This window comes from Mesoplodon densirostris, chromosome 3 (genome assembly GCF_025265405.1).
Source record: "Mesoplodon densirostris isolate mMesDen1 chromosome 3, mMesDen1 primary haplotype, whole genome shotgun sequence".
Lineage (NCBI taxonomy): Eukaryota > Metazoa > Chordata > Mammalia > Artiodactyla > Ziphiidae > Mesoplodon > Mesoplodon densirostris.
The window spans coordinates 81,634,235-81,655,483 of NC_082663.1; the positions used below are offsets into that span (position 1 = coordinate 81,634,235).

At 34.6% G+C, this 21,249-nt stretch overlaps 1 protein-coding gene across 3 annotated transcripts in view; it reads right to left on the minus strand.

The window, feature by feature from the left end:
* Positions 1-209: 209 nt before the first annotated feature.
* CHD1 (chromodomain helicase DNA binding protein 1) overlaps positions 210-21,249 on the minus strand; it is an 80,269-nt gene continuing 59,229 nt past the window's right edge. The window contains exons 29-37 of one of the 3 annotated variants that reach the window (XM_060093195.1): positions 19,144-19,266; positions 17,965-18,093; positions 17,244-17,507; positions 16,738-16,878; positions 12,303-12,481; positions 5,020-5,116; positions 4,004-4,055; positions 3,278-3,488; positions 210-1,734 (exon numbers count right to left, since the gene is read on the minus strand). In XM_060093195.1, coding sequence (XP_059949178.1) covers positions 1,389-1,734; positions 3,278-3,488; positions 4,004-4,055; positions 5,020-5,116; positions 12,303-12,481; positions 16,738-16,878; positions 17,244-17,507; positions 17,965-18,093; positions 19,144-19,266 — 1,542 coding nt within the window. In that variant the 3' untranslated portion in view covers positions 210-1,388. The remainder of the gene's footprint in view (positions 1,735-3,277; positions 3,489-4,003; positions 4,056-5,019; positions 5,117-12,302; positions 12,482-16,737; positions 16,879-17,243; positions 17,508-17,964; positions 18,094-19,143; positions 19,267-21,249) is intronic. The other 2 variants (XM_060093196.1, XM_060093197.1) reach the window with 2 other exon arrangements.

Genomic DNA, 21,249 nt, shown 5'->3' on the forward strand with positions numbered 1-21,249 from the left:
TCAGGAGTCCAACAGAGATTTCTATGATCTAAATTTTACTTCATAGATTCATATATTCTTCAAAATAGATTTAATTATAGTGCTACACATTAACAATATTCAACTGCTTATCAAAATATCCTTTTCTATAAGCTAAATGTTACTACTTAAAAAAAAGTTAAGTGCTTGAGGGAATAAGAATGCAGCAGAAAATTACAGGAGCCCACATATCCTTTTTCTTAAATTTAATTTGTCATATATAAGGTTTTTATATACAATCAGTGTGCATTGTAACAGTTTTTATTAAAAGTCAATCAAGTTTATCTAAAATGTTACCTGGCTGCATAGCACATTTGACATTATTGCCCACATGAAAAGGAAAACAAATGGATTTACAATAACTTTTGGCCATTTGGATTCTGAAAGTGTTCATACACCTACCCTTTTAAACCAAATGCATCTGAAAAAAATGTTTCCAGAGCATGCAGTTTAGATTTTACATTATCATCTCACCATTTTGTTACACAATATTGACTAAAAAAGGGAAAGGAAAGAAGTAACATGTATCTAATAAAATAGTCAATATAAAAAGGACTAATGGAATTAAGTGGCCCCTTTCCCCATTTTTTTACATTCTAAACAATGATTCCATCAAGACAAATCATTAAAAAGTGTTATTACACTGATTGATATATATATTTTTAAATGATAAGAAGGCCTGAGTTGGTAGGGAAAGGAACAGTCAAAAAAAGCCTGAGAAGGGGAAGGAAGTAAGGAAAGCTCATTTAATCCATTTACAGTAATTTACAGCCATTGTTTGTGTGTGTAAAAAGGCATAATAATAGATCACAAACAGGAAATTCCTGGCTATTTTACAGATATAAGTACAGAATTTAAATATTCAAGCTTGTGATGAAAAGCGGCAAGGTGGTCGCAGTGTACATGTAAACAAGTAGCTTTGGAAAGTGAATAAAGTCCTTGAGTGTGTTTTCTTTATTAAGAAAAGAACTCTCTTTCATTCCTTCCTGAAACATGATCACAGGTCAGAGTAAGGTTCATATACAAACATAATTTAAATGGATGTCAGTCTAAAACCACTGACTTAAAAACAGTTTTATCCAGCCTATATGGAAGGGCAGTGTTGAGGTCCCTGTAATAGTAAACATTTTCCATTTCTTTAAAAAAGAAAAGAAAAAGTACTACAATATTTGTAGTACAGTGCAGCATAATCCTTAAATATAAAAATATTTTCTCTTCTGTTGGGATAATAGACCTTGCATCCTGGAAAGAAGTAACAATACTGCTACTGATAGATCTGTTTATATCTTTCAAGTCATGTAAGGCAATTACTGTGTTGGTTTATGATATATGGCTAAAAGAAAAGTCCAGAAAGACACTATCAGTTTTTGTTATGTTTTCCGACTACTCCAGGTATGCTCAGGTGTACTTCTGTGTTCAATTGAGTGTTCAAATGGAGATCTGGAGCCATAAGGAGACCTCTGATCTAGTGGTGATCTAGAGCCACTACTGGAAGCTCTATGGTCCAATTGCCAATCTGAGTGATACCTATAATCCCTGGAAGATTTATGGTGTGTATATTCAGAACTTGACCGATGGTCTGAATGCAACCGATGATCTGAATGAGAACGATGATCAGAATGAGTTCTGTCTTTTAAACTTCCTTCCAAATTTGACCTGTGGTCTCTACTCCTGTGATCATCCAGTTTTCTGTGTTTCTCTCTATCATTATAGTATCTAACAAAAGAGAAATTAGGAATTTTAGTTAAATTAATAATGCTAATTAAATGTTTCCAAATAAAATCTTATTAAAAATCAAACAAAATTACTTTAAAGAATTGTATACAAATTCAGTGTTTAATCACAAAACTTTATAAGTGAGCTTAAAAATCACTGGAAATATCTCTGCATGCCTTTGGAAAAACTATTCCATTCATTAAACTGAAGTGAAACCATACAAAGCACTTCAGGTAGCATCTAATTTCTCATGCTCATTTTAGATTGGTTGCTACTTTTTATTCTATGCATCATTTGTCTTAATACATCTTAACTATCTGAAAGTTGGAATTAAGATAACTACATGAATCTAAAATACCCCTGAAATCAGAGCCTTTTATGAACCTGTAAGCAGGAAAAAAAATAAAAACCTCTAAAACAGTCTATGAAATAAATTTGTAAAAGAGAATTTTTATTGGTTGGTGATGCCTATTAAAAGCTTCCTTAATTTGATTACTTATATAGTAAGACTTGATATATAAGTCATTGTGAAATTTACTCCATACATAAATGTGGCAGTTGGCTAAAAAAAATTATGGCAGTTTAATGAAGAGTAATCTCTAAAATGTGTGCCTTTTCAAATAAAATACACCAAATATATTTAATTTAATGGGTTTTGGTTCACAAAAGGTCATTATAAACAATATAAATTGTTATGTAAGTCTGTGAAATTACAAACATTTACCACTACAAATATGGCTTTCCCTTTTCATTGTGTGCCTTTTTCCAATTTTAAGAGCCATTATACAATTGACAAGTTTATAATGTGGCTGTGTTTCTCAGAAGAAATTACTGCAGTGAGCACAACTAAAATACAAAAAACCCTACTAATTTCCTTATTTCTGATCTTTACTTTTACTCTTCTCAGTATTTTTGTTTGGCTTACAGTAATGATCACTATAATGAAAATATTCCCTTACCAACAAAGGAGTAAAATATATTGTTATTATATTCCAGTTCTTTACTACTTAAAGGCTTCAAAAAAATAATAATATATGGAGAAAACTTCCTGATTTCAGGACTATCTCAGATTGCTTTAAGTTTAACCTCAATAAATTGTTTTCACATAAATCAGTTATTCACATAAATATTAGGAGTTTTTTTTTAATGGAATAGAATGTAGAATTCACCACCACCTCACTTCAGCCACAGTCCATCAATCTTTTATTTTCCCTTACTTACTATATTTTGAAGAGTATTTGAGCCAATATTCTCCAAAACCAGCAATAATGAATCCCATGACTTACAGAACTCCCTATACTAAACTTTTTCTCTTATTGTATACTTTGATCTTAAATTTATAATTAAAAATCCATTTTTATAGAGAAATTCAGCTCTTGACCAAAAGAACTATATTTCAGTTTTTCTTATTTACAAACAAAACCTTTACCTTACATAAGACTTATTTTGATTACCTGAATACTGAATTGGCCGATAAAGTCAAATACAACAAATAAAATAAAGAAGACATCAATAAGCAAAATTTTAAAACTGTCAAGTTTACCTGCTGTCTTGCTTGTAGTGATCCCAGTCACGATGATCTTTACCATTACTAAAAGAAGAATAGGGTCTTTTCCTAGAGTCACTCTTTTTATAAGAATCTCCCTGATGTCGGTCTTTATGATGATCATGATATTGAGATAAGTGTCTATCAGATGAATAACTGTCCCTGCTGCTATCATCATGATTTGTATTCTCTTTTAATCTTTCCACATCTGTTAGATAGAAGTGTCCAACTTTTGTTAATGACTTTAAAAAATACATGGTAAACAAAAGTAACTTCACTGCTAGATTATAAGAACTCCTGTTTCAACTCCAACTAACAAAACCAGTTCTCAAATACAGGCAGTTACAGCATTTAGAAATGGCTTTATAAAAGCCATACTAAGGCTTACAAATAGGTTACTTTAATCTGAAATGTGAAAAATCACAACCGAAAGTATAAGGCCCTTTTCCTTCTCAGACTATACTTTTGTGACTCTTACACAGAAAGAATACATTATTATTCCAAATAATGTTTTTTTAGAAATATGTTAAACAATTATTCTATAATTTCTAGAAACTGGTAATAGGTTGATTTATGGGAAAGTTAATAATAAGCTAAAAAGGATTATTAAGATACTAGATTCGATATAATAACATGGGTATATATCATCTAAAACACCCCCTGCCAAAAAACCTCCCCAATTTTAAAATTTACTTTCCAAAACAATTAGCAAGACTTACTTACCTGGATTTCTAATCACTTGAGTATTCAAGTTGCTGTTCTGGTCATTATTTTGCTAAAATAAACGCACATATGTAAGAATCTTTTAAGTGGCTTCAAACACCCTTATAAAAAACAGGATACAGAAAATCCTTATGCTAAAAGAAGTTCTCACTTAAGATATTAGAATGTATAAATGTAATATTTGCAGATACTTTTTAAAAGCATAAACTATTTGTCCCATGACTTTTAAAAAAGTTTGACTTTGAAATAATTTTAGACTTACAGAAAAGCTGCAAAAATAGTACTGAGGGTCCCCATATGCTTTTTACCAGCTTCTCCTACTGTTAATATCTTATATAAGCATGGTATAATGATCAAAAGTAAATAATTAATACTGGTACAGTACTATTAACTGAACTACAGACTTTATTCAGATTTCACATTTTTCCACTGAGATCCTTCTCCTCCAGAATCCAATCTGGTACTCCATTACACTCAGTTTTCATGTCTTCTTAGTTTCCTCCAAACTGGGACAGCTCTTTAGGTTTTTCTTGTCTTCCATGACCTTGACACTTTTGAAGAATACTAGGCAGCTATTTTATAGAGTATTTCTCAATTGGGGTTTGTCTGATATTTTTTCATGATTGGACTGAAGTGATGCTTTTTTGCCAGGAATTCCACAGAAGTGATGTACCTTTTTCAGTACACAGTGCAGGGGGTTCATGATGTCAATGTCTTATTACTGGTAACATTAACTTTGATTGCTTGTTTAAGGTGGCGTGAGGCAGGTTTCTCCTCTACAGAGCTATTATTTTTCTCTTTGTAATCAATAAACATCTTGGAGGAGACACTTTTAGACTATGCCAATATCTTGTTTTCTTGCCCACTAATTTTAGCTTCCCTTGGAGGATCTTACCTGCAACAATTTTTATTGTGAGATTTTCTATTTCCTTCATTCCTTCTACATTTATTAACTGAATTCTTCTGTAAGGAAAAATATTTCAATAACATAAAGAAAAAACGATGCATTAATTTACCTGAGATTCCTGCCGTTTTTTAATAGCATGCTTATATAATTTATGTAATTTTCTTGCATCAAACTCAGTAAACTTAGATACAAAAATCCACAGGTTTCTAGAAGAAGAAAAGGCAAGTTAGTCTGGTGGAAAATATTTAGCTTTTTAATGAAATCCCTTCCCTCTACACAGAAATACACACATCTTAGCCCTCTATGGAACAAGGTCTCAGGAGATTATTTCTAGCATTTTTTTTTTAAACTTCATATATGGATAAGATTCCAAATAAAACTGGACATTGTTAACTTTTACTTCTCTTTCAAATTCCTTCATTTTACAATCTTTGGATTTGAAAAGTAGTAATCAATCCTAATTTGAAATCAAAGGGAAGTAAACTTACTTACAAATCAGGAAGGGACTCACATTGTGGTTCAGATTAGATACAAAAGGAATAAACTGTGTTAATAGTTTGAGTAAAGATACCATCAGATAATATGGATTAAGCCTGTGAATGAAAGGTCCTGAATAATGCATTAAAAAGCAACTGTCATTTCACAATTGTGATGTAATCATCATGAGAGTAACATGATCAGACACTACAAACCAAGGACAGTATTGTATCTTTAGGTCTCTCTTCCCATCCCAAGGCTGGGATCAGTAATTGATCATGGTACTCCTTCATGATAAATTCAGATGCAGTCTCTGAATCCTTCTCAACGCAGCTTCCTCAGAGCCACTAATAATCAGTGACACTTGAGTTGAAGTCTATTTGCCATCATCACTGAAAAAGTAACAGCTTCATATATTTACAATTTTTTCTTGAACCACTAGCTTTACAGTAGGTATGTTAAAGATTTTGAATCTTGCTTATATAACCAGAGGAAAGAAATTACTAATTAGCCAATGATGGAGGTTTAGTGGACTACCCAATATCAACACCTTTGCTGAGTCAAGCAATAGATTTTAAGTGATTTTTAAAAAATAATAAAACTCTGTGTGTGTGAATGACTTCCCAAAAGAAAGCCATCTCTCAGGATATTAATGGAAGAAAGAAGGCCTAAGGAAGCAAAAATTCTTAGCTAGAAAATAACTATTCTCATTCTTTTTTATGGGAGAAATAAAGTTATACAGGAGCACTTAATTGGGGGATTTTTTAAAAAGATTTATTTATTTATTTATGGTTGCGTCAGGTCTTAGTTGTGGCACGTGGGATCTTTCGTTGCGGCGTGTGGGTTTCCTCTTCTCTAGTTGTGGTGTACAGGCTCCAGGGTGCATGGGCTCTGTAGTTGTGGTGTGCGGGTTCCGGAGCACGTGGGCTCTGTAGTTTGCGGCACGCAGGCTGTCTAGTTGAGGTGTGCGAGCTCAGTAGTTGTGGTGCGTGGGCTTAGTTGCCCCACAGCATATGGGATCTTTGTTCCCTGACCAGGGATCGAACCTGCGTCCCCTGCATTGTAAGGCAGATTCTTTACCACTGGACCACCAGGGAAGTCCCAATTTGGGGATTCCTAAACAGCTGAGACATATTTCTCTCAAATACCAAGCATCAATTGCCTATGACTACAAAACATACATTGTTACAAAGGCTTGAATGAGATAACTGTATAAAGTACCTAACCTGTGTCTGGCTAGGTACTTTATACAGTTTTCGTATTTTCAAAGCTCTTTTCTATTACTTAATTCCACAAATAACCAGCCTTTAGGTAGGCACAGTCAACGTAGCAGACAATTTTTAAAATAAATGAACAAATGGGGTAATGAGGCTAAGTGACTTGCCTAACCTCATATAGCTAGGTAAGGCTAGAAGGCAGGGCTCTGGCTCCTAATTCTCTTTCCACTAAGATGAGTAATTCCCAGCCTTTTGATTTTGGACACTGATATGTGTGAAGAGCTGCTTGCTAGTAAACTCCTAAGTGTTAATAAATTTTGGAAATCAGAAATCTGTGAGTCATACAATAACTGCAAAATTATCCCAGCATATGTGCATACAGAGATGGATATCTGGTGATTTTCTAAAAGAATTCTTACCAGTGTTGTTAAGATAGTTGTGGCTTTCTCAAGTGTTTTCTTTCCTTTTTATTAATTATAAATTACCATTTATAATTAATTTAGTTTGTGACAGCTCTTTGCTTAACTGTGTATATGATACCTATTCCTTATCAATATTTTGATCTATAATTTTACAAAAACTAGACTATAAAATTGTACTGCAGTTTAAAGAGCAGTCACCCAAACCCTTATATTTAATGTGCATATGTGTGTGTAATACTCTCAAAATTTGCTTCTATAGTGATACTTCATATAGCCTGTAAAATTGGGCTATTAAAATATTATGGCATATTAACAGGAATATCAAGTTATAAAGACTAATATTAGCAGGCTATTTTAAACTAACGGGACATTTTCATAATACATATGCATAGACTATTTTGTTTCTTAATTTTCAATATCATGAAAACCTTCATACATCAAAGATAAAAGAACTTTACAATGATCACCCACCCATATACCTAATACCTAGATTCTCTTATTAGCATTTTACTGTGCTTGCTTTATCACATATGATTCCATTATGTCCATCCCTCTGTAAATCCCTCTAGTTTTTGTTTGATACATTTCAAAGAAAAATTATAGGTATTAGTATATCTCCCCCCTAAATACTTCAGCATGCATATCATTAACTGGAGTCAATATTATTTAGTTTTTTCTTTTGAAACGCTCTTTAGATTATATTACTCTCGGTAATCAATTATCAGTGAAACGAAAGAATGAAGAAATAGCTAATACTGAGTCAAGAAAGATAATTCTTTCAACAAATTTGATAAAAGTTTATCAGATGGCAGTTGGGAAAATGAAATCATTCAACAACTTCAATACTAAATATAGTAAAAATCTCTGTAATTTACATCTAACTTAATTAGCCAAATCCTATTATTATCCATTGTTTGACATTAAATTAGAACAGCTTATTTAAAATTAAAGTATCAAAATGCTGATTAAAAATGGGCAGAGGACCCGAGTAGGTATTTTTCTAAAGAAGACATACAGATGGCTGACAGGCACATGAAAAGATGCTCAACATCAGGGAAATGCAAATCAGAACCAAAATGAGATATATCACTTCACACCTGTCAGAATGGCTATCATAAAAAAGGAAAAACAAGTGTTGACCAGGATGTGGAGGACATGGAGCCCTCATGCACTGTTGGTGGTAATGTAAATTGGTGCAGCCACTATGGAAATCAGCATGGAGGTTCCTCAAAAATTAAAAATAGAGCTACCGTATGATCCAGCAATTCCACTCCTCCGTACTTTTCTGAAGGAAATAAAAACACTAATTCGGAAAGATATATGCACCCCCCATGTTCACTGTAGCATTATTTTTACAATAGCCAAGACATGGAAGCAACCTAAGTGTCCAAACATAGATGAATGGATAAAGAAATGGATCTCTCTCTCTCTCTCTCTCACACACACACACACGCACAAATATTACACTGCCATAAAAAAGAATAAAATCTTGCCATTTGCAACAACATGGATGGACCCAGAGGGTATTATGCTAAATGAAATACACCAGACAAAGACAAATACTATATATTTCACTTATACGTGGAATCTAAAAAAACAAATGAACACGTAACAAACAGAAACAGACTCACGGATACAGAGAACAAACTAGTGCTTGCCAGAGGGAAGGTGCATAGGTGCCTGGGCAAAACAGGTAAAGGGGATTAAGAGGTACAAACTACCAGTAAGAAAATAAATAAGTCACAGTGATGTAACATACAGCACAGGGAGTATAGTCAATAAATACAACAACTCTGTATATTTACAAATCACTATGTTATATACCTGAAATAGTTATATACCTGAAATTAATAGGGTAAGTCAACTATTTTAATAACAATAAAGTAAAATGCAAGTTTGGTCCTGTTTAAAAATAAATGAAATTAAAATTATGACTAGGGCTTCCCTGGTGGCACAGTGGTTGAGAGTCCGCCTGCCGATGCAGGGGACACAGGTTCGTGCCCCAGTCTGGGAAGATCCCACATGCCGCGGAGCGGCTGGGCTTGTGAGCCATGGCCGCTGAGCCTGCGCATCCGGAGGCTGTGCTCCGCAGCGGGAGAGGCCACAACGGTGAGAGGCCCGCGTACAGAAAAAAAAAAAAAAAAAATTATGACTAATGTTCATGGGGTTCTATTAATTTATAAAATACTTGAGTTATTTATTAAAGATAAATGAGTGTAATCTGGTTTTCATTTTGTTACTACAACAAAAAGCTAAAAAGAATCAGCATGTCTTTAAATTGTTAAGAATACTGTGTTAAGGCAGTGGTCACCAGAAGATATTAAAACTTTCACTATAGGTATGACATTAACCTTGAAATAAAATTTATAAGCAAACTTAGAGAAAATTAATTAAATGATACCTGAGTGAAGTGAAATCCACAGCAGCTGAGAAAATTCATCGCCTTTAAATGAATTTATAGACTATCTCTAGACTATCTACATTCTATAGTTAACTCAAAAGAGTAAAGAGGTAGGAATTAATAAACTGTGTTTTTGTTAGTAATTAAATTTCTTTTTAAGAATACTTTTTCCCTAGAAAAAATCTAGTTGAAATTAGATTCTGGTCCTAATTATATCACCTGCTTAATTGTGTAATCTTGGGCAAAACTCCAGACCTGGAACTAGCGTAAGAGTGAGCGCCTTGTTGTTAAAGTTCATGCCCTATGTGCCTCCTTGGCCATACCCCAATCCCAGACCTACAAAGCTGTTCACCTGAGTCCATTTTTTTCTTCTGTAAAAATGGAAGTATTAACTATTAAGATTTCCTAAATACAGCATTTTTAAAAGGATCAATTAGAATGAAGCATATGAAAGTACTCTGATATACAAACAAAACACAAATACACATTATTATGGTTATCACTTGATTGTAAGTGATTTTTAAATAAAAACTAGTGTTGCATTTCCTCACCAACTATTTGGCCAAAATATTTATATATAAACATCTATAAGCAAGAAATAAAGCAGATAATTATGGTTACCGTAAAAATTTGCTTAACGTCAACTGCTGTATAATTATGGGTGAAGTCCCTATCTTTAAAATTACAGGTAAGGTCTTGCTTGATCTTTCCTTTTGTAGAATCAGTAACTGTAGCTGTGTTCTGTGGGTTGGAGTGGAGTAGGGCAGGGTGGTCAGAAGTTCAACCTTAACACAAGGGACTCTCCCTTGCTTCTACATTTTTCTCCAATCTTTCTCTAAAGACAGCACTCAAACCAGAGCAAAAACTAATTTGTTTTTGAAATATTTTTCAGTTGGGGTCTTTCTGTTCTCCTTTCCCGTTTAAAGGAATCTGGTATAACCAGAGACAGTGGCAGCAGGAATAAGTACCAAGGAATATGAAATCAAGGTAGATTGGGAGAAAAACAAAAGCTAATTTGCCCAGCTGGGTAAAAAGAGGAATAAAACCTTGGGAGGTAAGGGTGAACACAAAGAAAAATGTCTCCTGGCTATTTGGTCTCTCTTCTTTTAAAGGTTTTTTTACCCCCCTCCCCCATTTCCTAATAACAACCTAAACCTGAAATAACACCCAGTTGTATTAGTCGACATGTAATTTCAACGAGATGCTGCTTATTTCTAATCTAGAAAGCAGGTAAAATAGATATTCTGCCTTCTTCACAACCTCAAAAAGCTAAACTCTAATTATATTAAGGTTTAAAAACTGGTATGCAGTACACAATTAAGTTTTGTCAGAGAGAAAATAAGCTCCTTTACACTAAAAAGCAGAAAATAACTTTAATATAATCCTTTAAGTTAACTAAATTTAGCTTTAAAAATAACTCATTGCATTTCCTTTTTTTCCCTAATTTTATCACAGACAAGCAACAATTAAGAATATGTCCGGGAGCCACTGACAGAGAACATTTATTTAATTTTGGATCTTGAATATAAAAAGATAGAGGAATTCCGCTATATTCTCATTTAATCCTAGTATATATAATTAGACTCTACTGTATTCATGTCCTGTGGTTCTGTACTTTAGGGGTCCCTGTATGAGTTGATAAGAGCTTGAGAAGGATGGAGTAATTCTATTTTATGGTATTTAAGGAAAGCATTAAGCTCCAGTGTATATATATTCCAACCATAAATAAAAGATTCAACTAGACACTATGAATAGTCCTTGAGAATTATTGCCTCTCATTCTGCATAATATATCTTATCATTATCCTTCAATAACTGAAAAATATGCAGTGCCTTATCATTTTACAGATGATAATACTGGGGGGCTCATAGATACTGGTAACTGTTTAAGGTCACAAAGCCAAAAATTAGCCAGGATGGAACTAAGCATGCATGTCTTGTGATGCCAACTCCAGTGATCATTCCATGTCATTATAGGCACATGACTTTAGGCTCTTCTTCATGTCTATGAATGGCTTCAGTTTCTTTAGACATGAGCTCAGTTTCACTTGTTTTCAAAAGCCTAGTGATCACAATCAACTTCTATCTCCTCTTTCTAAAATGGGGGTCCTGGTTGAGTTTAAGAAGAAAAGGGACAAGGATAGAATTTTTTTTTTAACTTTTGTGTAATCATCATGCCTCCTCCAGAAATGTGTCATTGAAGTTTTTTGTTTTGATATGTAGCTGCACTACATGTAGCAAAGAAATCAGAAGGAGGCTAATAAACAGATGTCAATGACTGGTTTATGCTCATTTTATTTCTTTCCTATCCTGTCTAGCTTAAGAGTGTCCTGGATTTGGTAATCATTAAGTGATTAGTATCATATTATAGCAGTTCAGATTTATAATTTATAATTTTAAAATCAACTGTAATTTTAAAATCAATCAAATTGCTGCCACTTCTAAGATGAAGAGGAAAACAGAAGTCTACATTTTACATTGCTTGAGGACATTGAGTTTTACAAGGCTTTACAATCATACTTAGAAGATGAATTGCTAAATTTATGTAACAAATTGGTACACCAACCTCTGAAGATATTACTGAGAATAATTTGGTAAATTGCGGAGATTTTTAAAAATAAAATGCAACTTGAATTTTAATGAAATGCCTTTCACTATTTAAAGGCAGAGATGCCACCTGTGGTTTATCATGATGCACAATTAAGTAATCACTTATTTATAAAACGCTTTAAAGTTAAAGGAAAAAGTGAAAGCAATCATCCTCAGGTTACCTTTTTAAACTTTTTGTTTAAAAAACTTCAGAAGTAGAAAAAAAATTGAAATACAAGAGACAAATAGATGGTTACAAAATTACAAAAGAAAAATACATCACTTACTTTCTCCACTGCTTGATTTGTTCAGGATTTGTATACTCTTTCAGACATTCCGTGATATGGTCTCCAATTTTTATTAAGCACTGTCTAGTATGTTCCAGTTGTTCTCTTTCTGAAAGGCCTTTCTCGGGCCTATCAAGTTGCTTCAAAGCTGCTTTGACAGGCCTCATTCTTTCTTTACACTTTAAAACAGGAAAATAAGAACACAAATACATGTATTAAAACCATGAATTCAACAGAGATCTACTTCTTTCAATGATACTTACTTACCTGAGTAAATATAGCATTGTCTAATGCTAAAATGAGCATTAACTCTCACCTCACAGCTCTTAAACATCAAGCATTTTTCCTTCAGACTTTATTCAGAAAGCAAGGCTTTCCATTATCACTTAAAATCAGTCTTTGCCTAAGTAAAAGCCTTGGATTTTACTTACTTTTTATAAAAATGGTTACTTTTTACACTCTAGAACACCATTCTAAACAGACTTAAAGAATGTTAAAAGATAACAAAATATTTCAGAGTATAACAATATTATGTATTGACTATAATATAGAATAAAATGTAAAAAGGATCTTTATATAATATATTGGCAAAGCTATTAACATCAATATAGCTACAAGTATAAACTGTCTATTCTTGGGGCCAAAGTAGCTAATGATGAATTTTGCTTCTATCATATTTGGGCAGTCAGGGACGTGGGGGTGGTTGATGGAAACCAACCTCTTCCTTGGCCTACAGAGCACTAGCATGCTAGTAAAAGGACAACACACCCAAACTGTACCATTCAGTAAAGTCCAATTTGTGTAATAAAAACTGTTAATCTTATACCAAAACCAGAATTAAAATATTACTAAAAAAACAAACTGCAGATAAATTTTATTGTATACAAATGCAAAAACAACTTTATAGTAATTATATCCATGAGTAGCAAGTTGGGTTAGTTTGGGGAATGTAAGGATGGATCAATATATTTAGTTGACCCAATGCCACCATTTATTTGGAAAAAGAAACCCTTACATCACTGCTGTGAAGGGCCTTTCTTATTATCAATTAAGTGTCTATATTATACATGAGAATTTGTTTATGAGTACTTTATTGTTTTATTGACCTATTTCTCCAAATCAGTTGGGAAACTTTCCATCTTTTGTCAGGAATAATTTAAATAACACTGGAATCATTTATTCTTTAGTTAAAATTAGAACTCAGCCAAGCCTAATGTCTTTTTTAAAAAAGGGAAATTTTTAATTTCCTTTCTAAGTTTTAGTGTTACTCATGTTTGTTCTCTACATTTTCTGTTTCTTGTTCAATTTTCTAGTTTATATTCTGCTAGAAAATTATTTATTCAACATATGTAGGCTGAATACATACTATATTCTAGGCGTTGTTCTAGACCCAGAAAACAGAGTGGTAAATAAAACGGAGACCCTGCTTCTATAGAACCTGTAGTCTAGTAGGAGAATAGAGCCAATAAGTAAACAAGACATAGTGTTTAAGATGGTGACAACTATGATAAAAAAATAAAGAAAGCAAGAAAGAACAGGGAGCTTTCTACCTTAGTTAAGATTTCAGAGAAGGGTGATGCTTGAGCAGGTATCTAAAGAAAATGAAGGAGTAAGCCATTTCAAGCAGAGGGAAGAGCAAGTAAAAATGTCCTATAACTTGTCTGACATGTTCAAGGGAACAGGATGAATTCCAGTGTTGCTAGAACCAAGTGAGTCAGGCAAACAGCAGGAGATGATGGGAGTAAACCAGATGCTGTATCTTTTAGACTACTGTTATGAATCTTTTATCCTGAATGAGAGGGAAAGCCATTCAAGGGTTTTAAACAGAAAAGTAACACGGGGTGACTTTATTATCCCTATAACAGTTATTGTCAGTCTGGGTTGCTGTGTGGAGTACAAACCGGGGTATGAAAAGGGTATAGGGTGAGATGGGAAGGGTGAAAGCAGTGAGAACAGCTATGAAGCTATTGAAATAATCTAGGAAAGAGATGGCTGTGGCTTGAACCAGTGTGTTAGAGCCAATATGATTTACTCATTGACTGAATGTGAGTGGAGGAAAAAGAGGAATTGATGACTAAAATCTATGCTAAGGTCAAGGCCTGAAGATGGGAACTGGAGCAATGATAACTAATATTTATAAAGCACTTATTAGGTACCAGAGGCTGTGTGTTCGTTGCTTTAAATTTGATTTTGACAATAGACCTTCACAATACCATTCACTCTATTTTATAGAAAAAGAAACTGAAGCTTAGAATGAAATGACATCTGTGAAACCCAGTTTTGACCTCACTTTCTTGACTGCTAAATTATACTGCTATCTAGGAAGACAGATCAATAAGACACAAGAAAATCAAGAGATGCTAAATGAGGCAAAGATGTCAAGGAAAATGAAGACTGAGAAAAGACCAGTGAATTTCTTAATAATCAGAGATATTCCCGAATACAATAAAATGTATATACCAAGAAAAATCTTTTTTTTTTTTTTGCGGTACGCAGGCCTCTCACTGCCGTGGCCTCTCCGGCTGCAGAGCACAGGCTCCAGACGCGCAGGCTCAGCAGCCATGGCCCACGGGCCCAGCCGCTCTGCGGCATGTGGGATCCTCCCGGATCGGGGCACAAACCCACGTCCCCTGCATCGGCAGGCGGACTCTCAACGACTGCGCCACCAGGGAAGCCCCCAAGAAAATCTTAATCATACAAGCTCAGAAAATCTGGCTCTGGAGTCCATGTTTAAAACTATTCCATTATTCCTTTCCATAATACAAGAGATTTTAAATCATTTATGAAGGTTAATGAAGAAGAAATTCATGCACTGGGCACAAAAGGAAACTTTCCATTTCACTGGTTATATGAACAAGTCAGATGGCTAAGGAGGAAATGTGGCAAAGAGGAAAGAGGTGCAATTTCACCTACCTCAGTAATGGAGCAGGTAGTGTAGGGGAAGCAGTTCAGAAGATTTCAGTGTTTTCACCTCAGAAAAGCAAAAACACACCATCACCCATTCCCACCCAATACAGAGGGGGTAAAAAAAAAACAACAAAACCAATAGGAAATGGATAGAGAGGCTCGATTAAGATCTAGGCCATAAATAGAAAGGTTAGCCTTAAAAGTTGCTAAGGAATCACAACATGTGAACCTGGAGAAAAGATAAAAATGAAAGTCAAGGGCTTCCCTGGTGGGGCAGTGGTTGAGAGTCCGCCTGCTGATGCAGGGGACACGGGTTCATGCCCCTGTCCGGGAAGATCCCACATGCCGTGGAGCGGCTGGGCCCGTGAGCCATGGCCGCTGAGCCTGCGCGTCCAGTGCCCCAACGGGAGAGGCCACAACAGTGAGAGGCCCGCGTACCGGAAAAAAAAAAAAAAAAAAAAGAAAGTCAAGAGATAAGATATATGTTCATTCAAGTAAGTAAGATGGAAGACAGGAGCTGCAACAGCTTACTTGGGAATGTCCCCAGTATTCTCAGAGATTAGAGGGATGTAAACAGTCAAAAGTGAGGAGGACAAGAAAATTGTGGTAGGAACTATGTTATTTAAAGAGCATATCTGGAACTATATTAGGGCATGTAATGGAATCAGTAGGAAATGAATAAATGCGTTCTCAGTCTTAATATCATCTAGTCAGAGTACACAATAGGAGAAAATGGGACATGAAGTTGAGCTGGGGATCTAAAAGGACGTAGTAGGTCAAACACAAATATAATTTTAGAAGGTGAAAATTTCCATCTTTCAAGTATAGCATTTGATTAGTATCAGTGATAAAACTGACTTAAGATTACACTCATGATTATTTGGGTTCCTGAATATATACAGGAAATAAACCCTTTGGAGAAAGGCCAAGATAGATTCTCCCTGACTTTGATGAAAATAAAAGCATGGTAGCATGTAAAACCAGTAATATTTTAGACGAGTGTTACTCAAAGTGTGGTCTATGAACCTGTGTTAGTCCAAAGCAGGATAGGTACAGAAATTTTAGAAACCTTTATCAGTTTGACAGTGCAAATTTATACCTACTGAATCTAGTAATACAACACCGGGGCTTATATTTTATATTCTTTTATTCCTATTTTCATTTTTATTTTCTAAAAACAGTGGTCTGTAAAAGATTAGAAAAGAAGGGTCCTTCACTGTAGATAAAAAGCACTGTTATATGGATAACAGGCTCAGGAATTGAAAAGTTTAAAATTCTAAAGTTGGAGGAAAAAAAGTTTATTCCCTAAATACCTCTTCTTAAAATCTTTAATTTATGAAGAAGTTTTTCTAGGTTGATTCTAAATTTATGATACCTTTCAAAATTTAAATCTATTGCTTTTGTCAACTTGAACTGCAATGCTATCAAATTCAAACACATTTCTAAAGTTCAAGTTTTAAAAGATCAATATAAATTAAATAAAATGTTATATGAATTATTCCTAATAACCAGAAACTTTACTACTTACTATGCTGAATGTCTTCTGATCTAGCTCTTCAGATTCTTCAGATATGGGAACTGGTTCACCACTTGCAGTGATATGAACTGGAGCATCCAACACTGAAGATTTCTTAGATCTTTCCCTGCTATCAGACTTGGATTCACTCAACTGATGAAAAAGAGAAAATAAAACAAAAACACAACAACAACAAAGGCAAAAATGATTAACACTTCCAGAAGAATTATGGTCTCATTTTATTCTATAAAGTTTACTCACATTTAACATTCTTATCTATTTTACCTTTCCCCCATTTTATTTGGGAAAACCAAAAATAAAGCTATTCTGTAACATTACTTATTAGGTAAGGCATCTAAAAAAGGATTCAAACCTGTTCTTCTCCTCTACTAGATACCCATATGCATTTTTAAAGAACTCAGTTATTGAGACTAATTGGGCCGACAGGCAATTTATTCTCCTAAACTGTAAATATGCTGTTGTGTCACTTTCTAAATTTTATATTATGATTTGCATACCTTTTCCTCCTTTATGTCTTTTTCTTTCTGTATAGCTTCTTTTACTTTGTTTTCTCTTTTCTCTTTAAAATCTTTTTCCTTTATATCTTTCTTATCCTCTTTTTCTTTTATCTCCCTTTTAAGTTCTCTTTTATTTTCCTTTTCTTTCGCTTCCCTCTTTTCTTCTGGTTCCTTCTTTATACAAACATCTGGCTCAGGTTTTTCTTCACTGTCTCTTTCTGTTTTAACTTTTTTATTTGGATGTTTCACAGAAGTGATCTCATCCTGAAAAGTGCAAGTATGGCCAATGTATTACTAACCAAATCTCAACAAAGACTAATTTCTTTTCTTTGCATGACTACGGATTGCATGTATGTGGATTCTGAGAGAAGTAACTCAGAATCCCATTAGTAATGATACATGCAATATTTACCTTCCTATAAAAATTAAGGTAAGCCAATCCCATTCAAAATTCATAACAAAATTAAAGGAGACAGAATGTCTTCAAATGGCAAATGTTTGAAAAGGAAGGACCTTTGCTCTATCCCTCTAGTGAAATATAATATCTATTGGATGGGTAGAATTCTGTTCTGTAAATGAGACTACATAACAAACTAAAAAAAAGAACTTCAGCATCTTTAAAGTTTCAAGCCTTACTTCAAACTTCAAATGTAAAGCATACTAAAAATATGCCATGTTCCCTTTCTATGTAACAGGTTGCTTTTCTAAAACACATTCTTACCTTATCATCATCTTCATCAGACTTTTCTGAGGGCAGGGGAGAAGAATCGCTCTTTATTTCCTCTTTCATTTTTATAGACTTCATTGCTTTATTCTTCTTAGCTCTTACTTTCCTCCTTTTTGAACCTCCCTAAAAATAATTATTTTTATTCTAACCAACCCCACAGATTCCATTAAAAAAAATCTTAAATACCGCATCTATAAAGCTAAAGAACACACACTCCAACCCAATCCTTAATCTGCTGGCACTAAGCTACACCAATCTTAGAAAGTTATTATCAACAAAAGTGATATAACATAATGAATCAAGTACAAATTAATGTGAATAAATGCTAACCAACTGTAATTATTTCTTAAAAAAAAAAGAGTAGAGAGAAATAGGAGGGTTGTTCACCTTCCTAAATTATTATTATCTTCAACTAAATCCAATGTCACCAGAGATAGCCTTAGAAATTATTATTCTTATTTATTTATTTATTTATTTATTTATTTATTTATTTATTTATTTATTTATTTTTGCGGTACGTGGGCCTCTCACTGTTGTGGCCTCTCCCGTTGCGGACCACAGGCTCCGGACGCACAGGCTCAGCAGCCATGGCTCACGGGCCTAGCTGCTCTGCGGCATGTGGGATCTTCCCAGACCAGGGCACGAACCCATGTCACCTGCATCGGCAGGCGGACTCTCAACCACTGCACCACCAGGGAAGCCCAGAAATTCTTTTTAATAGTACATAGGTAGTTATTGACACTGTGGTCACAGGTAAACTTTCAAGGGTTGCTTTAGTTTCCAATCACCTCTCTTTTAGTGTCTTTTTCCTTCTTTTGTGAAACACCCTCATAAATAAGCTTGGTGATCTTTAATGCTATTCCTTAAGCTGCCCAATGTCTCCAAATGAAACAATAATGGAAGCCTGTCCTCTCAAAAAAGCACTCCACTCCACTCCAAAAGTTGCTCCCACTCTTTCTAAATACTAGGAAAAAACAGATCCCAAAGATAGGACTCACTAGAGTTTTAACATGAATGCTGAGATCATTTAAGGCAAAATATTACCATATTCAAATAAAGCTAAATTACAGATAAACATAATGAGCCCATGCTAACCATGGGTGTCTAGGGTGATCAGAAAACTAGATTTATCTTATTTAAAAGTAAACTGCTCTTAAGCATATGTTAACTTACTGCACCAGAAAGCCTCTGAGCTTCTTTTCTTGCAAGATCTTTACTAAGTAATTTGATGAGGTAGTCCGCACGAGTCTGTAACTGTTTTGCTTGTGGTTTTTTATCAGGATCATCTGGAAGAATCTGAAAAGCAATTAATTTTTTCATCTTGTCTTTAATAAATAACATGAGAAATAATAATCATCGTTTAAAAAAGGCTTACTCATTTAAAAAATATGTATAATTCACTAACAAGTTACAACTCTTAAAATCTGTAGGAATAAACAGCTTAGAATGCAAAATACATTTTTTATAGCTATGCCACAAAGATTCAGTTTCTCTGGGAATGAATTCTAAGTACACGAGAAAAATATCCCTCTATTCAAAATGAGACTATACAGTATGAAGTTAGAAATTTCTTTCAAATATGTAATGGTGTATTGGCATTCAGTATTATTAAACATCATAGTATTCTTAGATTTCCTTCCTTCTCAACAGTATATTTTAACTATAAAGCATACAAAAATTCCTAGAATATAAAGTATCATCTGTCAGGACGTCCAGGGTGGCGCAGTGGTTAAAAACCCGCCTGCTTGGGCCTCCCTGGTGGCGCAAGTGGTTGGGAGTCCGCCTGCCGATGCAGGGGATACGGGTTCGTGCCCCGGTCTGGGAGGATCCCATGTGCCGCGGAGCGGCTGGGCCCGTGAGCCGTGGCCGCTGAGCCTGCGCGTCCGGAGCCTGCGCGTCCGGAGCCTGTGCTCCGCGGCGGGGGAGGCCACGGCAGTGGGAGGCCCGCATACCGCAAAAAAAAAAAAAAAAAAACCCGCCTGCCAGTGCAGGGGACATAGGTTTTGATCCCTGGTCCAGTAAGATCCCACATGCTGAGGAGCAACTAAGCCCATGCACCGCAACTACTGAGCCTGCGTGACACAACTACTGAAGCCCATGTGCCTAGAGCCCGTGCTCCACAACACGAGAAGCCACCACAATGAGAAGCCCGCGCACCACAATGAAGAGTAGCCCCCGCTCGCAGCAACTAGAGAAAGCCTGCGTGCAGCAATGAAGACCCAACACAGCCAAAAATTAAAAATTAAAAAAAAAAGTATCGTTCATGTAGACGATGACCCAAAGCATGTACTGTGAGGAAACTCTTACAATGAAAACATAAACTAATTTTGTTTCACAGTAGCAAATGACAAATATTTGAAGGTTCCCACTTGTCCATGAAGAAGTAAAATATAAAAAGATAAATGAAAAGCATAGGGCAATGCTTCCAATGTTTTCCATTCTAGGCAAAGAAATGATTATAACTAGTGTGGTGGCATCAAATCACCAAAACTCCTAAACACTGTTTGTTATTTAAAAAAAATATATAAACACACACACATAAAAAAATCCTTTTTTGCTCTTGAATAATATAATGACAGACAGGTTTACTTTTTTTTTTTTTTTTTTGACAATTTAGGTTAATTTTAATAAAATGTTTCCCAAGCATTATTTTGACCAGGTACCCAGGTTTAAGTTATGAACATTGACAGTGTCCATTTATATAACCAACACTTGAAGTTGTTAAAGACTTAACCATTTTCTAATAATTAGCCTATTTTCTACACTGCTTATTCACATATGTCCATTAACAAATGGAATGTTGTCTGTTACATTTATTGGTTTGTGAGTGTTTTCTGGAAAACTGCAGTGTCTGTGAAGACCGATTTCCATGCTGGCATTGCATGCATCCAAATATTAATGCACAGAGGCACAGAATTAGAGCAACGAGAGCATATTCAAACACTAGCACACCCCATCCCCCCTTTTATTGCTTGTTTTGCTTAGTACTTCTTAAAACAAAAATAAGAATCTCAAATTTAACGTTCAACTACCGAAGAAATAATAACAGCAGGGCACATACTTAGGGCTCGAATGAAATTTTAAGCACTAGCTGGCGCAAAACAGTAGACATTGGTTTATATATATATATATATATATATATGACCTTGTTATCTAAGACTCTTCTCAACCAGGGTCTTCCAAACAAATTGTAAACTCATACCAACATGATTTAGGTTCAAGCATACACATGGAAATAACAGTGTGTTCTTTGGGATTTTTAGTGAGTACAAACTCTTA